General features: G+C 47.9%; 1 protein-coding gene across 2 annotated transcripts in view; it reads left to right on the top strand.

Annotated features, from left to right (window-relative positions):
- The first annotated feature begins 1,253 nt into the window (after positions 1 to 1,253).
- The window catches only part of PLCD1 (phospholipase C delta 1), a 51,808-nt gene continuing 36,964 nt past the window's right edge, over positions 1,254 to 16,097 (top strand). The window contains exons 1-2 of one of the 2 annotated variants that reach the window (XM_050321383.1): positions 1,254 to 1,491; positions 14,262 to 14,426. In XM_050321383.1, coding sequence (XP_050177340.1) covers positions 1,458 to 1,491; positions 14,262 to 14,426 — 199 coding nt within the window. In that variant the 5' untranslated portion in view covers positions 1,254 to 1,457. Of the gene's footprint in view, positions 1,492 to 9,099; positions 9,466 to 14,261; positions 14,427 to 16,097 lie in introns of those variants that run through there. The other variant, XM_050321373.1, reaches the window with a different exon arrangement.

Raw genomic sequence — 16,097 nt, forward strand, 5'->3', positions numbered from 1 at the left:
CCTGTGGGTTTGAAAAAGGAATGTTCCTTTATGGGTCCTTTGGAAAGTGTTTAGTGGGAGATGACTCCCCCTCCCTGCCTCATGCCATGCTGGTGGCCATGGGGTAAAAGGATGGACTTTAGAAGAGTCATGGAGTGAAATCTCTGTTCCTTTTTTCCTTCACTTGCTTGGTTTTGTTAGTTTTGTATTAACACAAGGAGTTTTGTATTAACACAAGGAGTTCTGCACTAACTCAAGGAGTTTTGCTATATTAGGGCAGTTTTCCTTGGGTGGTGGCAGCAGCCTTGTATTTGTGGACTGTAAAACTCTCTGAGAGCAAGGTTTGGGCTCTCAGAGGAACAGCCCAGTTCCTGGCAGGGAGGGACAAACTGTCCTAGTCCCAAAGTATTTTTCACCACATGTTTCCCAGATCTGTCACCATCAGAGAGGGACTTTCCCCTTCTGACAGCAGAGCTGCCAGTTTTACAGGTGCTGAGGAGTGAGGGCTCTGAATCTGCCAATAACTCCATCAGGTGTTTGCATCAGGAAAACCTAAATAACCGGAAATGTATATAAACAAAGCAACAAAACAATAACTGAAAACATCCAAGTAGAGGGAAACTTTATTTCTCACACTGTATTCCTTTTCTTTCCCTGCTTGCCAGCAGTATCTCTCTCCCCTTCAGAAATATCTAATTCAGGAGGAGGGGACAGAGTGGAGGAAATCAGTTCCACTCAGTAAAAGCCTCAGGACAGTGAGAACTCCACTAAAACTCCAGTTTTTCTGTCTCACTGTCTCAAATGCAAGGCTCATAACTTTTCTTCTGCCCTGAGCTCATTCCCTTGCGAGTGTTTGTGGTCACGGCTTCTATTTCTACACTGGCAAGTTCTGACCTGTTATTTTTTTTTTCCCTTGTGAAAAGAATTATACCCTCAGCAGCACGTAAAAGCTCTTTAGCCCTAAAACTCTGGTCTGTGGCATCTGCTTAAGCCCCTTTCCTTGACTTGGGGACCACCAAGGATGAACCCGCAGCACTCGGTGTCTTCTGGAAGCCGCGCCAGGAAGGAAAGGAGAACGAAAATGTTGCAGCAGCAGGAAAAGAAGCAAAGCAGCATCGCTGTGAGGGTTCAGCAGCAGTAGCAGCAGCAGCAGGAGGCTGGGCCAGCGGTGAAGACGCCAGACTGGAGCAGGGAGGAGCCAGGGCCAGCGCTGGGGCTCGGGCGCTTGGCCGCAGTCGGTGCGCCGGGCAAGGCAGCGGCGTGCGGATGCGGGAGAGAAATAAATGAGGAGTCACAGCGAAGACGCAATTCCAGCCAAGGGGAAGGAGCAGGCCTCTCCGAAGGGAGCTGACGTTGGGGATTACTGGAGCGGGGAGCGGTGGGAGCCTCGCAGCTCTGGCTGCCACCAGCGCTAACTTCTGGGCACAGCTGTTCGCCGGAGCCCCTCCTGCTGCTGCTCGTCGGCTTCTTCTGCAGCCATGGAATCGAATGGCACATTCCTCGCTTGCCACGGTAAGGCTGGGGAAACGTTCTTGCGTTTCAGCTCTCTAATCGTGTCCAAGAGCTTTATTTTCCCTCCTCTCTTCTCCTCCGTCCTTCGCCTCCCCATTCTTTCATTCGGAAGTAAGGCAGCATTTACTCGCTGTTACAGAGAGAGATGACAGATTTTTCTCTGTTAATAGGGTGAGAGCTCTGTTGGTAGGAAGGGTGTCTTGGCTGGGTAAGTGTCTGCAAGTTCTGAAAAGTGGATCCAAATCTCCTCCCCTTTCTGGTGAAACAGAGCGGGATGGGTGCTCTGCTCAGTAAACTTTGTGGGCTCTGGTGAAGAAAACAGAGCCTGGATAAACACCTCGGCTCTGGGTCTGTCCCCAGGACTCTGTAAATATTAAGTACAAAATAAGTAATGTTTCTAAAAAAAGAAGAAATCCTCTCTGCCCTTCCAGCAAATGAGATTTAAGACGATGCAATCATACCAAGTCTGGGAGGCTTGTCCTGATGGACAGAGTAATGAAATATCCCCCCTTATTCCCTCATCTGACTTCATGTATTGCTTTGTTACCCCTTCATTGTGTTTTACTTACTCTAACGAGCAGAAAAAACTCAGGGCTGTGATAGCTACAGATTGAAATGGGCTATTGTGATCCCACAGAAACAGGAAAAGCCTGGAGTACTTATTTTTATTTCATGAGATAGGTGCTTTCTTACTACAGATGAGCTATAAACAAAAATAAACAGAGCAATAAGTGATTGCACATAATCAATTTAGTGCTTCCAGGAGAATCGTGAAAAGATTCCCCCAGGCTCAAGAAATCTTCCCTCTGATTCTCCCAGATGCTGGAAATCCAGCAGGAAGGTGAACCAGAGGTTAATGTTATACTTTTCGTAGGTATCTCATTCATTATACAGCCACTGGGGAAAGAAAGCGAAGAAACACATCTGGAACTATTAAAACATTTCCCATTCTGACCTGTGGGTTATTTTTCAGAGAATATTATTTAGTCTTCTGGGGATAGGGACCGAGAAGAATTCAGTGGCTCTTAATCTATTTCCTTGTCACAAGCAGAAAAACACACAAATGTCGAAAGAGCCAAGAATTTCAAAAAGTATTTACTGAAATTCCTTGACACATAACACAGACACACAAGTGCCAAAGTCACTCCAAATGCCAGACCTCTTAGACAAGAGGATTTGCTCACATGTGGACTTGCTAGCAGGATCAGACTTGTGCTATGTAGTTTGTAAGAAATTTCTGATACTGTGGGTTGTAGACATGTTCTGTCCCTGGCTGTGTGTTGAAACTCAGATTCTTTCTTTCAGTTTCTCTTTTTTTTTTTCCTCCAACATAGAAACAACAACAGCTGTATTTACCATGTCAGAATTAATGTGGGCTATTAATAATCTTGCTCTTGCCTTGTGAAGTTAGTTTGTTTCTGAGCTGGGAGCCCTTGTGCTTGCACAGATTATAGAATAGCCAATTTGTACTATGCCTTATTCTTATACCCTGACTGTTTCACACAAGACACTGTGGACATTGTGTAGGGAATGCCACAGTCCCCGTATGGGAATGCCCTCAGCCACAGCCCAGGGTGAGAATCAGTAGGGAAGAGTTAGTAAAATCCTACAAAACAGGCCATTCCCTTGTTTCTTCTGTCAGCAAGTCCTCGGGATTAATGTCTATATTGAAATTTCCAAATGAATCATCTCCACCTGCCCTTCAGAGCTGGGAGCTCTGAGGAGGCTCCTTCTGGGCTTCAGCCACCACGGGTGGAGATAACGTGACTTGGGATCAGCTGGGATCTGCTCTGGAGCAGCTGGTGACTTTGATCTCCTTTCCTACCAACAAAACGCTCCCAGCACACCCCTTTGATCCAGGTTGTGGATGTGCTGATGCTCTACGTGGGAGTTTTACGAGCTGTGGTGTTCCCAGTACTGCAGAAGGATTTGGGATACTGACACTTCTCAGTTCATTACCCAGGCAATTTGTCTCTTTTTCAGACAGGACAAGTAAAACTAATTTTGTCCTTTTTATTTTGACACAAAACCTGCTACATTTCCAGTCTGAGCAAAGTCTTTCATTAAAACAAAAGCCCACAGTTGTTCCTGAGGTTGTTGCCAGTGTGAAAAGTCCTGACACCAGGCCCAAAAGCAGCTGAGTTGGGGAAAGAAGATGCTTGGGGAAAAATAGATTTTAATGAGGAAGTGAAAGAGGAGGGAGAAGGAAATGCAGGCACTTGGAAAACTGCTGCAGGTAGCAGAGATGAAAGGATAGAACCAACCACAGGGAAAAGCAAGAAGGAGAGGTGTGTGGGAAAGAGATGGTTTGTGCAAGATCTGGAAACTCAGCTGCCCAGACAAGCAGCTCTGAGAGCCAAAGCTGTTGATGATTTGGGACCACAGTGCAGTTTTCTTTAGAGGAAGATCAAAATATTTGAACAGGTATTTTCAAAAGGGAAGCTGCAGATGAATATTTGCTGATTTGATCACCCAGCGTGGGATTCAGCTGGCTAAACATAGGTGTGGGAAAGAAATTTTAGGCTTTTATGGGTCTAGGCAGGTGAATTGTGCCCTGTCTTCTCCTGGCCCCTTGTTCAGTGCACTGTAGGTATCTGAATACCATGAGACTGACCTTCAATCTTGTCTCTGAGATCCTTCCCACGGGTGGAGGGTCTCAGTCCTTATCAGCTGAGCCCACCAGAACAGAAGGCTGCAGGCCTTGATCAAACCCAGAAGTTTCCCTTTTCCTTTATGCAGGTAGAGAAGATTTTGCCACAGTTTATTCCAACTTGAGATACCTCCATGCCTTAAATAAGCCAGCCTAGGCACCCTGGGGGAAAATTCTCACATCTCGGGCTGCCCCTCACATGGTACCTTTTGAAGCCCTGTATTGAGGTGCCACACAACAAATCTCAGAGGGGTATTTTTGGCCAGAGTTACAGGAATTCCAGATAAATCACTTAGGGGGAAAAAAAAAAAAAAACTCCCCCTAGTTTTGCATAATTCAGTTGTGCAATTTGATTATTGCATGGATTTTGCCCTGCTACAGAATGTTGAGAATTACTTGCATTTTGCCTATGGAAGAAATTTCATCTCCTGAAGAAAATATTGTGAAAAACTGCTAAATGACCTTAAAAAAAATGAAGCTGGGACTCACCTACAACTGACTTTGGGTTTATGAAGAGAACACCTTCATCAGCATGTGCCCAGAAACATGACTTGGGAGTTAGGCAACTAAACTGCACGAGTGCTCCTGCCTGTTGGTCCTGGTCCTATCCATCAAGTTGATATCCTTCTTTTCAATTACTTTCTTTACACATCAGCTACTGGGAAAGCTGCAATTTACTGCAAGCCAGTGTTTGTTTCTGTGCCTCTCACTCTGCAGCCAAAATCTCTGTGTGCACCCTCATGGAGGGACCGGTGGAAGGACCAAACCAAACCAAACCTTCAGTCTGGTTTTGGGTTCCTGAGTGCGATGAACTTTAATTGGATGTTTTACCTGGATTTCATCAAGACTACAGGGCAGTAGCTTTTGATGGGTCACAGCCTGTTCCATGCACTGATCCAGGCTCCCTGTGAGTGGCCCAGACTGGCAGGAAGATATATGAAGATATTCACGAATAAAGGTCATGATTTGAGCTGTCTGTGAAATGTCTGGGCAGGCAGCCTGGCTTTGCTTACACAAGCCAGGGCCAGGGCTCTGCACTGTTTAACTTCCAACACATTCCTCGGCATGGTTTTGATCCAGCATGGCATGATCTGGGTGATGGGCCTGCAGTCTCTCCCAGGGGGCAGTCTGCATATAGCCAGCCTGTTTTGGGGGAAGATGGGCTGCATGGACTCATCAGAGCTGGAGAAAGGACCGTTCTCCTCCCAGAGACATCGCAGACAAGGTGAGACAGACAAAGGATACAGAGAGAAGGTGGGGCTGAGAAATACTGGGCAGGGTGAGAGCACTGATCTCAGTGCCCCAGAAACCTGCCCATCACAGAGCTCCTGGCCAGTGTGCCAGTGCAGGGAGTCTTCAGGCAGTGACTTGGAGGACAACCACAACATGAGACTCGGGAGAAGTCCTCCTGTATGAAGTTTTAAGGTTTCACATATACTGGCCTGGCTCAGCAGGCCCTCTCAGGCACCCTGGGAGGGGAGTGGGCAAGAAAAGCCAGTGTAAGGGAGAGGTTTGCTGATGGAGAAGCCCATTCTCAGTGTCACCACAAGGTGGAACTTGGTACATACCACATGCATCAGAGATGCACCCACTGTCAACAGGCACAGCGGCGCCTTTGGCCGGGGATGCACCGATGAGTCTGGTCCCAGCACCTGCTCCACGATCCCCACTTCCACACAGGGAAGGGAGTGGTGGTGTAGAGGAGCCACTGGCATTTTCTGTTGGAGGTGAGAAGCTGTGCCAGCAGCAAGGCCTGGTCCTTGGAGGTTGTGAGGCGTGACAAGGAGAACAGAGCCGAGAGCAGCGAGTGGTGTGCTGGGGGTAGCAAGGAAGGAGAGAAGAGGGAGGTTTCTACGGGTGGGATGTGGGACAGCATGGGTGAAATGAAGAAAGGACTCCAGAGGGAAAGGCAGGGCAGGTGGAACCTTGCAGACATGGAAGGAACCTTGCTGTTGTCTTCTTCAGCATGGAAGAACAGCATTATGTAAAACAGACCTATTTTTTTCTTCTTAGTAACAAATACAGAACAAGGCACAACCTTTGGCCTCTTTAGTGGGAAAATCTCCCCTTAGCATGACATCTGTTGTTTGTTATGTGGCTGCCATGGGCATTACTGGTCATAATAATTTGCATCACGTGCATGACGTGACGGGGAAGTGGTGAGGTCATCACCAGCACAGGTATTTTCATTCCAGTCCTAAACTGTTGCAAGTCTGGGCAAATCAGCAGCTGAGTTTTGTTGTTTGTGTCAGTCTGGTGTAAAGAGACTATGATCAGAATTAGGGTTGCACCACTTCTGGTGCTGTCCAAATATGATGGGGACAGGAGAAGAGGTCCATCCCCAAAGAGATCAAAAAACATGCTGCTCCTTTCTCTGTGAAGTGGTAATAGTACTTCCCGAGCTCCTTTGTATAAGGATGAGATGGAGATTAATTCATTTTGGAAAATCATCTGAAGAGCAGCCTGTGCATTACAGTGTTTTCACATGGCCCATTTCCTACCAGACTCTACAGCCACTCTATCTCAAGTGCCTGTTTCCTGGATATTCAAGCACTTTGTTAACTTTGGGACCATGTTCTGACATCCTCATTCACATCGATTTCTGTTTGCTCTGTGAGTAATCCAGCTGGAATCGATAGGATGATCAACACAGCCCCGATCCCGGCCACAGGGACATGAGTAACTTCACTCATGTGACCAGTGCCACTTATTTAGGTGGGATTGGTCATGTGGGTAAAATTGCACGACCCACTCAGGTGTTACCTGCAGTGAATAAGGCTTGGAGAATTTTTTTCCACTTCCTCCAGCACTGGAGTGTGACGGCAGCATCACGTAACACCAGCACGTGTAACCCAGGGTCACCCCCCAGGCTTCTGCTGTGAGATGTGACATTGTCTTTAAATGACCTCGAGACCACAGTACATCCAGCTCTGTTGTTTCCCAAAGCAGGGAATTTCTGGCCCAATTATCTCGTCTTCATTTTAAAAACAAGTTGATTCGAACTGTCTTACATCTCTGATGCCCTCACAACAGCAAAATTTGCACGCTGCTGTTCTGGAGAGGTATCTAAACTCAGTTGAATGCTGACCCTGTGCTCTGTGTGTGAGCAAACTTCAGGGATAAGTACAGTAAAATGTTCTCCAAGGGCCTGGAAAGCTTTAGGCAGGGCTGTCACTGGCACTGCTATTAAAAATTAATGAGAAAACAAAGCACAAGGGCTTTGTGTGCTCCCAGATCGATCCATCTGGGACTCTGCTGCTGGACAGAACAGTTGGTGTGTAGAAGCAAATTGTTTTGCTAAGGCAATTACAGGAGGCTCTTCCCTACTCCTTTAATTAGATCAGTCCTCTCCAGTACAATGTGAAATATGGGAATTGCTCAGAGACTGATAGCTAATAAATATCATCTAGCCATCACATCACAGTGCCCACCTCCTCAGCAGGGCAAAATCAAAGCTCCCAGGGAATGCTGTGAAGATTATGGCCCTGACATCCAGACCCTGCATGTGCAGGGGGCCCACAAAGGCTGGAGGTGTTTCCTCAAACACCCACTGCCTGCCTGGCTAACAAGTTCAGCAATGCCCCCTCCAGAAATGGCCTTTATTTCCCTTCACTGTCTGTGATTTGCAGTGGCTGTGTGTAAATAAAGCTTTATTAGAGGTATTGCTGTTCGAGGCCATGCAGTGCCCTGCCTTGTCCCCAGAGAGTTTCTTACATGTGGTGTATGGCAGCAATTAATGACTCTGACCCTGTCCTTGTGCTGGTCAAATAACCCAAATAACTCTGTGCTTCTCTGTGGGGGTTGGTAGGGCTTCCTTCAGACTGCAGAGGAAGAAGGGGAAGGTGACTGGGTAGGCAGATACCAGAAACAGAGGTGATGTTTCTAAAACCTGAATTGAACATGATGAGGGGCTGGTGATGGAGAGAGCCTTTGATTAGGTTTGCAGCAGGAACAGTGATGTGTGGTTTGATGTCAAGCTTCTTGGGCATATGCTGGTCCTGCAGCAAGGGACATTCACCCCAGTTTGACTCCTTTCCCTGCAGTACTTCACCCTTGCTTGCCTGGCAGGACAGCAGCTGACAAAGGCAACGACAAAAAAGTAGTCTGTGACAAGGTGTGTACATAACTGCTGTACATCACTGCAGAAATGGTCATGGCTAGGGAAGAGATGGATTTTGGTCTCAGCCATTGCCAGGAAAATGGGGAATGGTTGTGAGTTTCAGCAAAGGAAATTTATACTAGTCATGAAGGACAAATTCTTCACTGAGAACATCTAAGCTCTTGGACAGGTATCTTAATTGGATGTGGAGTCTCTGTTCTTAGAAATGTCCAAACTCACCTGGACAAGGCTGTGAGCAACCAAATCTACCTTTGAAGGTGACCCCACTTTGAGTTGGGTGGTTGATTCTAGAGAGCCTCAGAGATCCATTCCACCTTGAATTATTCTCTGATTTGTGTAATCAGTGACTTGTTAAATGCCTGAGGGGGCTTATTCCTGTACCAGGGTGCAGGGTAAATCTGAATTACAAGAATAAACCCAAAGCTATGCAGAAATGCAGGGTGACTCACCCAAGTCACACAGGAAATCGGTGGCAGAGGAGACCTCTCCGGACTCTTAGGAAAATACTCTTCTGTAGGTGGAAAAAGAACAGCATTAAAACACAGTTTCCGAGCAGCTTTTTGGCCACATCTGCCCTGGCTCAGAAGTGTTTTTAGCTTCGTCTTCAGTCCCTGTCAGTGGGAACAGCACGGAGCAGGCCGGCACAGAAGAGAAAGGGTGGAGCCAAGCTCGCCCTGATCCAGGCGTTCGTGGGCAGGATAAGCTGACAAACCCAAGGCACTGATTAGGACTCACAAACAATATCTGGGACTTCTCCAGCCTCTGGAAATGGTGCGCAATAACCCACTGGCGTACGACTGCTGGAAAACTTGTTCCTTCTACCTGGGCAGCTGCCGGCGGTCTCCTCGGTTTGATTTCGCATCCAGCGTGTGCTGGTGAGCAAAGCGGGAGGAGAGACTTCCCACAGTCCCACCCCCAGCGGGACTCTGCCCTCCCCTGCCTTCCTCTGCTCCCGCTGTCCCACTGCCTGCGCTCCCTCCTTGGAGCCCCGTTTGACACCGCGCACGCCGGAGGCTCCTGGATGAGCAGGGATCCCTGCAGGGGTGGCGTGGCCCCCCATCCTTCCCGGCACCCCGCGCCTCTCCCTGAGCCCCACGCTGGATCATGCAGTGCATCCGAAGGCAGCCCAAGCGCAGCGCATCCCAGGAAAACATGCTACTGGAGCAGAGCCGTAGAGTGGCCGCGTTGAATGGCATCAGGCTGGGTAAGGGACAGGTTGGCCGGAGCCTCGGCGCCGGGCTGGCAGCTGCTTCGTTTCTGCCTCTTTTCCTTGTGCAGAGGCAGTGCTCCACCCTAAAGACAACTGCGGGGTTATTTTTAAGTTTCCGAGGTTTCTTTTCCTTTCATTTGCGTGTAACCACGCGCCAGATGTGCAAAGCGCTTCGTTGGAGACATCAAAGAATGTGGGAGATCTTTGGCAAAGGGGCAGTTCCCAAATCCGTGTCTGGGCTCTCTGAACTGCTGCTGGTCGAAGGGGTTTGGGGAGGGCAGTGCCCTTTTCCTGCCTGATTTTAGGACTGTTCAGGGGTGTGTTGCCTGTTGCTGTCAGAGCCCAGGGAACCACTCAGAGTTTGCATTCACCAGACTGAAAGAGGAAACAGAGTTTCATAACTTCTGTGCCTGGCTATGAACTCATTGCTGGTTCCTGCAGTCTGGAGACACAGCCCAAGTGGATGCCAGTCCCTTGATTTCCGTGGATACAAAGGGCAGGTGGAAATGGGAAACAGCCATTTACCCACCCAAGCTCTTTAGATTTTATCAAAAAGGCTTTCTGCCCTTTTGAACCAGCAAACCTGAGTTATGCCTGGTCTGTAAGCAGGTGGGAGGGGGAGGCCAGGCGGGAGGAGGCTTGTTTTATGGAAGTTCTATCAGATCAGCAGATTAGCGAGTGAGCAGTGCAGCAATATCGATGATCACTGTCCTCCTAACTATCTCCTTAGTGAACTCAAAGCCTGGCTTCTACCATGACAGCTGTTGTTTTATTGTGCTTCCTGCTTGCTGTAAACCTGAGTTAGATAAGCCAAAGGTTAACATTTTTGACGTCTCAGTGTCTAAAGCTTCCTAGTGCAGTGTATTAACATCGTGGTTATTGCAGTGCTGTGTGTGCTTGAGGTGCTTCTTACCTTGGCCAAACACGATTTTTCCTTCGACCATCACTGCATGCTGATTATATTCTGTTTAGAAAGTGTGTGATTGATGTTTTGTGAGCAGGGGGGTCCTGACCCTTGAAAAGCATTCCAGAATTTTGCATGCCACATGGGTATTTGGTATTTTGCAGAGGATGCTGAACAAGACACAGCCTTGCCACGTGTGTCAGGCAGGATTCGGGTGTGTATTTCAGTGTGGTGATTGTGCTTCTCATGCCTCATGTTGTTATATAGTTGGAAATCAATATCCTTGTCCTGCTGCACAGTGTTTTTTAACTTTTAAATTATGTATGTTTACAAGGACTCTGGTTTCTTTCATAAAAGTTTCCATTGCTGTGAGATGGAACTCTGGACCACAGAACTCCTCAGCTTCAGGCTTTGAGCAACCTGGTCTCATAGAAGGTGCCTCTGCCCATGGCAGCGGGGTTGGAACTAAATGACCTATAAGGTCCCTTCCAGTACAAACCATTCCATGATTCTCTGTGGAGTTGTTAGGCCGAAATCCTCAGGAGCTGGTTCAGGCGTAAAACCTGAAATGAGGTTTCTGCTGGGAAAAGGTAGGTTTTTTTTCTGGAAAGCAGTTCAGATGACCAGCTGAGAGTAATGTCCCACTGACACATCAGGGGTGAGTTTGTGGTTCCTGTATCAGCAGATCAGAGCGTCTTACAGCTCCATCTCTGGCCTAACAAAATGCTGTTGTAGGTAGGACATCAGCAGTGACTCACCCAAGGGCAGGTGAAGAGTCTGTGGCAGTGCTTGGTTGGGCGTAGGAGGCAGGACCTGAAACACTGGCCCTCTTTCCTCTCCATTCAGCTGTGCCAGCTTGAACTGCTGCTGCACAGACCCAGAGCAGCCTGGCACAGGCTGGGCCCACCTGGCCAAGGGGATGTCCCTTCTTCCTCTGGGTGGTCCAGTCAGGACTTGGGGTCACCCCGGCAGAGGTCAGCTCTGGGTGACTGCCCTCTATCTGAAGGGACCCCACATCCAAGGGATGTCAGAGCTGTTAGACATTCATGATTAACCCTCTTGCCCTTTCCTGGCCAAACCTGCTGTCTCCTAGGGGGAAGCTTGTCTCTGTCCCCTCCCTGACTTCTCTCACTGCCCCTGACTCAGGCTCTCTGAGCCAGCTTTTGTCTTTGCCATGCCTTCACTATGCACTGTCCCTCTTCATCCTTCCCTCTGGCTCTTGCCAAGTGCAGTGCCCTCCTTTGCTGATCATGTCACCTTTCCTGGTCCTCAGGCACAAGAACCAAGGATGAGTGGTAGGGCTGCTCCCACCCCATAGTCAGATCCTTGGAAGATGAAGGGGAGTTTTGACCCACACTAATACCCTGTGCAGGTGAGCAGGATGAAGGGCTCTGAGCTCCAGCTTGTGTCTGAACTGCGTGGTCTAAGCCTAGAGGAGAGGAATCTGCCTTGGCCACCACCTGTGCCTATCCAGATTTGTCTGTATTACATTAGTGCAGCTCTTTGGGATGTCCTGGTAGCAGGACACCTTACAGATGCTGCACGTGATGTCTGAGGAACAAAACACGTCTCAGTTAAAGGGATTTCTCATTGCACACTTATGGACATAAGCATCCAAAGGAACTGAGGTTTTCCTGCTTCCCTCCCCATGTCACCCTAGGATGACATGTCCTCCTATTCCCATAATGATGCCCTGTGTGGCTGGGATCTGAAGAAAAAGAAGGAATGAGTCTGGGAGCCAGAACAGTAATGTGGGTGAATTGGGAGAAGGAAGAATTAGTTTCCCCTCCAGCAACCTTGAGGAATGCCACAGGGATGTCAGTGAGGCTGGAGTCTGTGGCATCTTCCCTGCACTTGGAAGACCTTTGCCTCAGAGCAGAAGCACAGCTCAGGAGACCGAGGACCCATGAAGCTGTTGTGGTATCTGTCCATCCTCTGGATGATCTGGCCTCTTGTCAATCCCTGGGAATGCTGTCCCAGGTTTTGTACATGGGATCAACTTTTCACCCTTCTGAACTGTGCAGGAGACAGCTTTTTTTTTTTTTTTTTTTTTTTTTTTTTCTCTCCATGAGTTTTTTTTTGAGGTTTCCAGAGGAGGAAGCATTCAAATCCTCCTCTTGGGAACTTGCCAGATCAGACATGAGCTGAGAGGCCCAGGGGATGCTGTAGCATGGGAAGACACTTAATTAATGAGATAGCTAATTTAATGTAGAGGAAAGAGAGAGGCCACAACCACCTGTTCAGGATCTCCGGTTCCCGCTGTGACGCTTTCAGCTCTGGATGCTTTGGCCAGGCTCAGCTCTGGGCATGATCCTTGGTACCTCCAAAACCAGTAAAGGCGTGTGAGTGACTCATGAAGTGAACCCTGGACACCCCTCATACTTATCTGTGATGGAGATCTCAAGCTTTGGCAACATAAAATGCTCTCTTCAGGCCACTGATTCCCAGTTACAAACTCACAGTGCAGCTTTTTGCTGCTGCCACCATGACCCACCTTGGTGCTCTGCAGCACCTGGTACTTCAGTTTCCTGTATGAAGATTGTCAGGATTATAGGAATCTGGCCACTTGGATCTCATACTGAGTTTTATTTTTCAAGCAGGCACAAAATTTGGTAGTTTATTGCCTTGCTCTGTTTAAAAAAAGGAAAATTTGAGGCGGATGTGTCTTCCAGGGAAGAACCAAACCTGTGTCACAGGGGGACACTGCAATAGAAAAGTCATTGCATAAATCAGTTAGGTTGGATTTCTGCTTTGTGACACCCCACGTTATCTTTAGGTAGCACTGGGAAATTTTGGTTGATGTGTCGGGTGGCTGTAAGTGGTTACCTGCAGTGTTAGGGTTAGAAAAAAATCCAGCTGAACTGTGATGTGCACGATCAGCAAGAGAGTTAAATGCTGTTTCACCAGCTCTGAACCAGCCTTTCATGCCGTGTCAGAGAGATGCAAGGTGCCTATTACAGGGAGCACGTGTCATGCTCTCACCCTCCTCAGCCCACACGCTGCAGATCTGTAATTAATGGTTGGTTTGAGGGACAGATTCTCCAAGGTATTTAAGTATGTGGAAGTCATATACTGCTGAGACATTCAAACCTACTTAGAATGCCAAATCTGTGTTTTCAAAGCCTCAGTAGGTGCCTTTTGCCTCTCTAGGTGTCTTAAGTGCCTTCCTGAATCTAGGTTAAGTTGTGAAATCTGAAGTTTCTGGAACCAGAAGGTCTGGTTGTCATTACCTGACATTGCAGTGGCCTGGTAGTGTAAGAAAGGTAAAGATCCTCTTGGGTGGTTGAGAAGTGAGGAGAGCATGGTTGCTGCCTTACTGTTACCTCATTGATATGTTGCTGCTTTCACCAAAATTGCCTGTCCTAAGCTTCATATCACTGATCTACAGAATTCCCATGTGGATAGGAAGGCGCTGCTTGCCAGGGAAGGACGAGTGATATCTTTGTGTATTCCTGTTTCCACAAAGGAAATTTGTTGCAGAATAGATTTGAAACCACTTGAAAGTTCCTGACAGCATTCCAATTACAAGTTATGCGACTTTCCTCACTCTGATCCTACGGTTTTGTCGTTTGTTTTATTGTGGTTTTTGCATCCTAACAGTAGCTATATTTGCTGGGAAGGAAGTATTTTATGTTTGTAAACCACGTGAGAATTGCCATACGAAAGTCTTCGGACTCAACCTAAGAGATGTACAAAGCTTCAGCCTCTTTTGTGAGCATAAAGTGTGATGTGGAGGATTGATTTCCGTGTCTCTCTTTCAGCTGTCCTCCCCAGGCCTGTCTGCCCTGCAGTTGTCTGTCTGTCTGGATTGTCCCATGGAAGGGGAGACTCCTTGGGCATCATTTCTTGAGCTATCTTTTACATTACCTCTCCTGTTTCACCACAGGCCTCAAAGATGACAAGGATCTGAAGTTCCTCCTGAAGGGCAGCCAGCTGCTAAAAGTGAAGTCGAGCTCCTGGAGGAAGGAGAGGTTTTATAAGCTCCAGGAGGACTGCAAAACCATCTGGCAAGAATCAAAGAAGGTGCTCAGATCTCCAGAGTCGCAGATCTGTAAGTAAAGCCTGCTTTGTCATGGGCAGTGGGGCACTTTGTGAGAGATGCTGGGGGTGAACCAGGACCATTATGTGTGGTGTGGAGGCAGGGAGCAGTGAGACCAGATCCTTCAAACCTCCTGTCACACACAAACTGAGGGATGCTGTCAGCTCTGGAGACAGCCGCGAGGAATCCGCCGTGTCAGGAATGGCCACATTTCCCAAGCTCATGAGCTACTGCTTAAAATGGTTGTGGGGTGGGCTGTGCTGGTCTCAGCAGCCCTGCCTGGCTCATTTCCTCCCCAAATTGTTCAGGTTACTCAGGTGCCCAAGCCCTAATGCTCAAGTGTGAGACACGGTATGAGCGTCTGTGGTGTGGTCTGTGCACTTGGGCTGTTGGTCTGGGCTCTGCCAGGACACTTCTTTCCTGCCTTCAATCCCTGGGAAAACTGTCATTGAAGCCTTACAAAGGAACTGCAGAGGAGTGGAAATCCAAGGGCTGGCAGGAGATGTCTCTGGGAAGGAAAGCCTATTCTTACTCTTATCTTGGAAACCCAGAATCTGCTCTATTGTAAAAAGTGCAGATATGACAATCACCATTGTATGTCCCAGCAAGAACAATCCTGTGCCAGTATCACCCAGCTTGGTGCTGTAACTGGGACCAGGAGCCCAAATGTGCAGTCAAAATGGGATCAGGCAGGGTGTGTGTCTGTTTACTTCTGGGTTTTCTTCTCATTTGGTATTTTTATGACGTACTTCTCCATATATTCTGACATTCTTCTCTCATGTTTCACTAATCATCACAGTCTTGTAAATCTAGCAGGTAAATTAGCAACATGGACTATGTTTTATGGTATGTTGAAATGTGCTATTTACACAGTTTTTTGGTAATGATCACAATTAACTAAATGAAGGGTGGGCCTTCCAAATTACACCCCCCCTCCCACAAGCAGTGATAACATTTTCAGTGGGAGGAGTAAAGTGGCAGGGTAAAATACATTTGAGTTGTAACCCTCATGGCCAGGCTCTTCTCACATGACCTTGAGCACCTCATTTAATCTCTTTGTGCATCTTTCCCCACACATTTTCTTTTTCCTCCTCTATCTAAATGTGAAAGACTTTGGATCACAGGATCCTAAAATGGTTTGGGTTGGAAGGGACCTCAAAGATCATCCTGTTCCAGCCCCTGCCATGGGCAGGGACACCTTCCTCTAGACCAGGTTACTCCAAGCCCTGTCCAACCTGGCCTTGAACACATCCAGGGATGAGGCACCCACAGTTTCCCTGGGTAACCTGTTCCATCCAGTGTCTTGCCACCCTCTGAGTGAAGAATTTCTTCCTAACATCTAATCTGAGTCTTTCCTTTTTTAGTTTAAAACCATTCCCCTTTGTCCTATCACTGTCTGCCCATGTAAGTAGTGTCTCTCTCTCCTTTTTTGTAAGCCCCCTGTAGGTACTGGAAAGTTGCAGTGAGGTCTCCCCAGAGCCTTAGGGTTGGAGCCTGTCCTTTACTGAGTTTGGATGCCCAGCATGGTGGGATCCTGAGCTCAGCTGGGCTCTCCAGGTCTCAGTGCAATAATCCATATAACAACTACAAACACAAAGGTCTCAGTGAATGTTTGTCCTCTGGGAGCACCTGCTCTGCTGAGCTCTGTCCCATATAAAACCAAAGTCCTTTCCCAGATAATAT

The sequence above is a fragment of the Myiozetetes cayanensis genome, unplaced genomic scaffold (genome assembly GCF_022539395.1).
Source record: "Myiozetetes cayanensis isolate MyiCay16 unplaced genomic scaffold, myiCay2020 scf1, whole genome shotgun sequence".
Classification (NCBI taxonomy): Eukaryota; Metazoa; Chordata; class Aves; order Passeriformes; family Tyrannidae; genus Myiozetetes; species Myiozetetes cayanensis.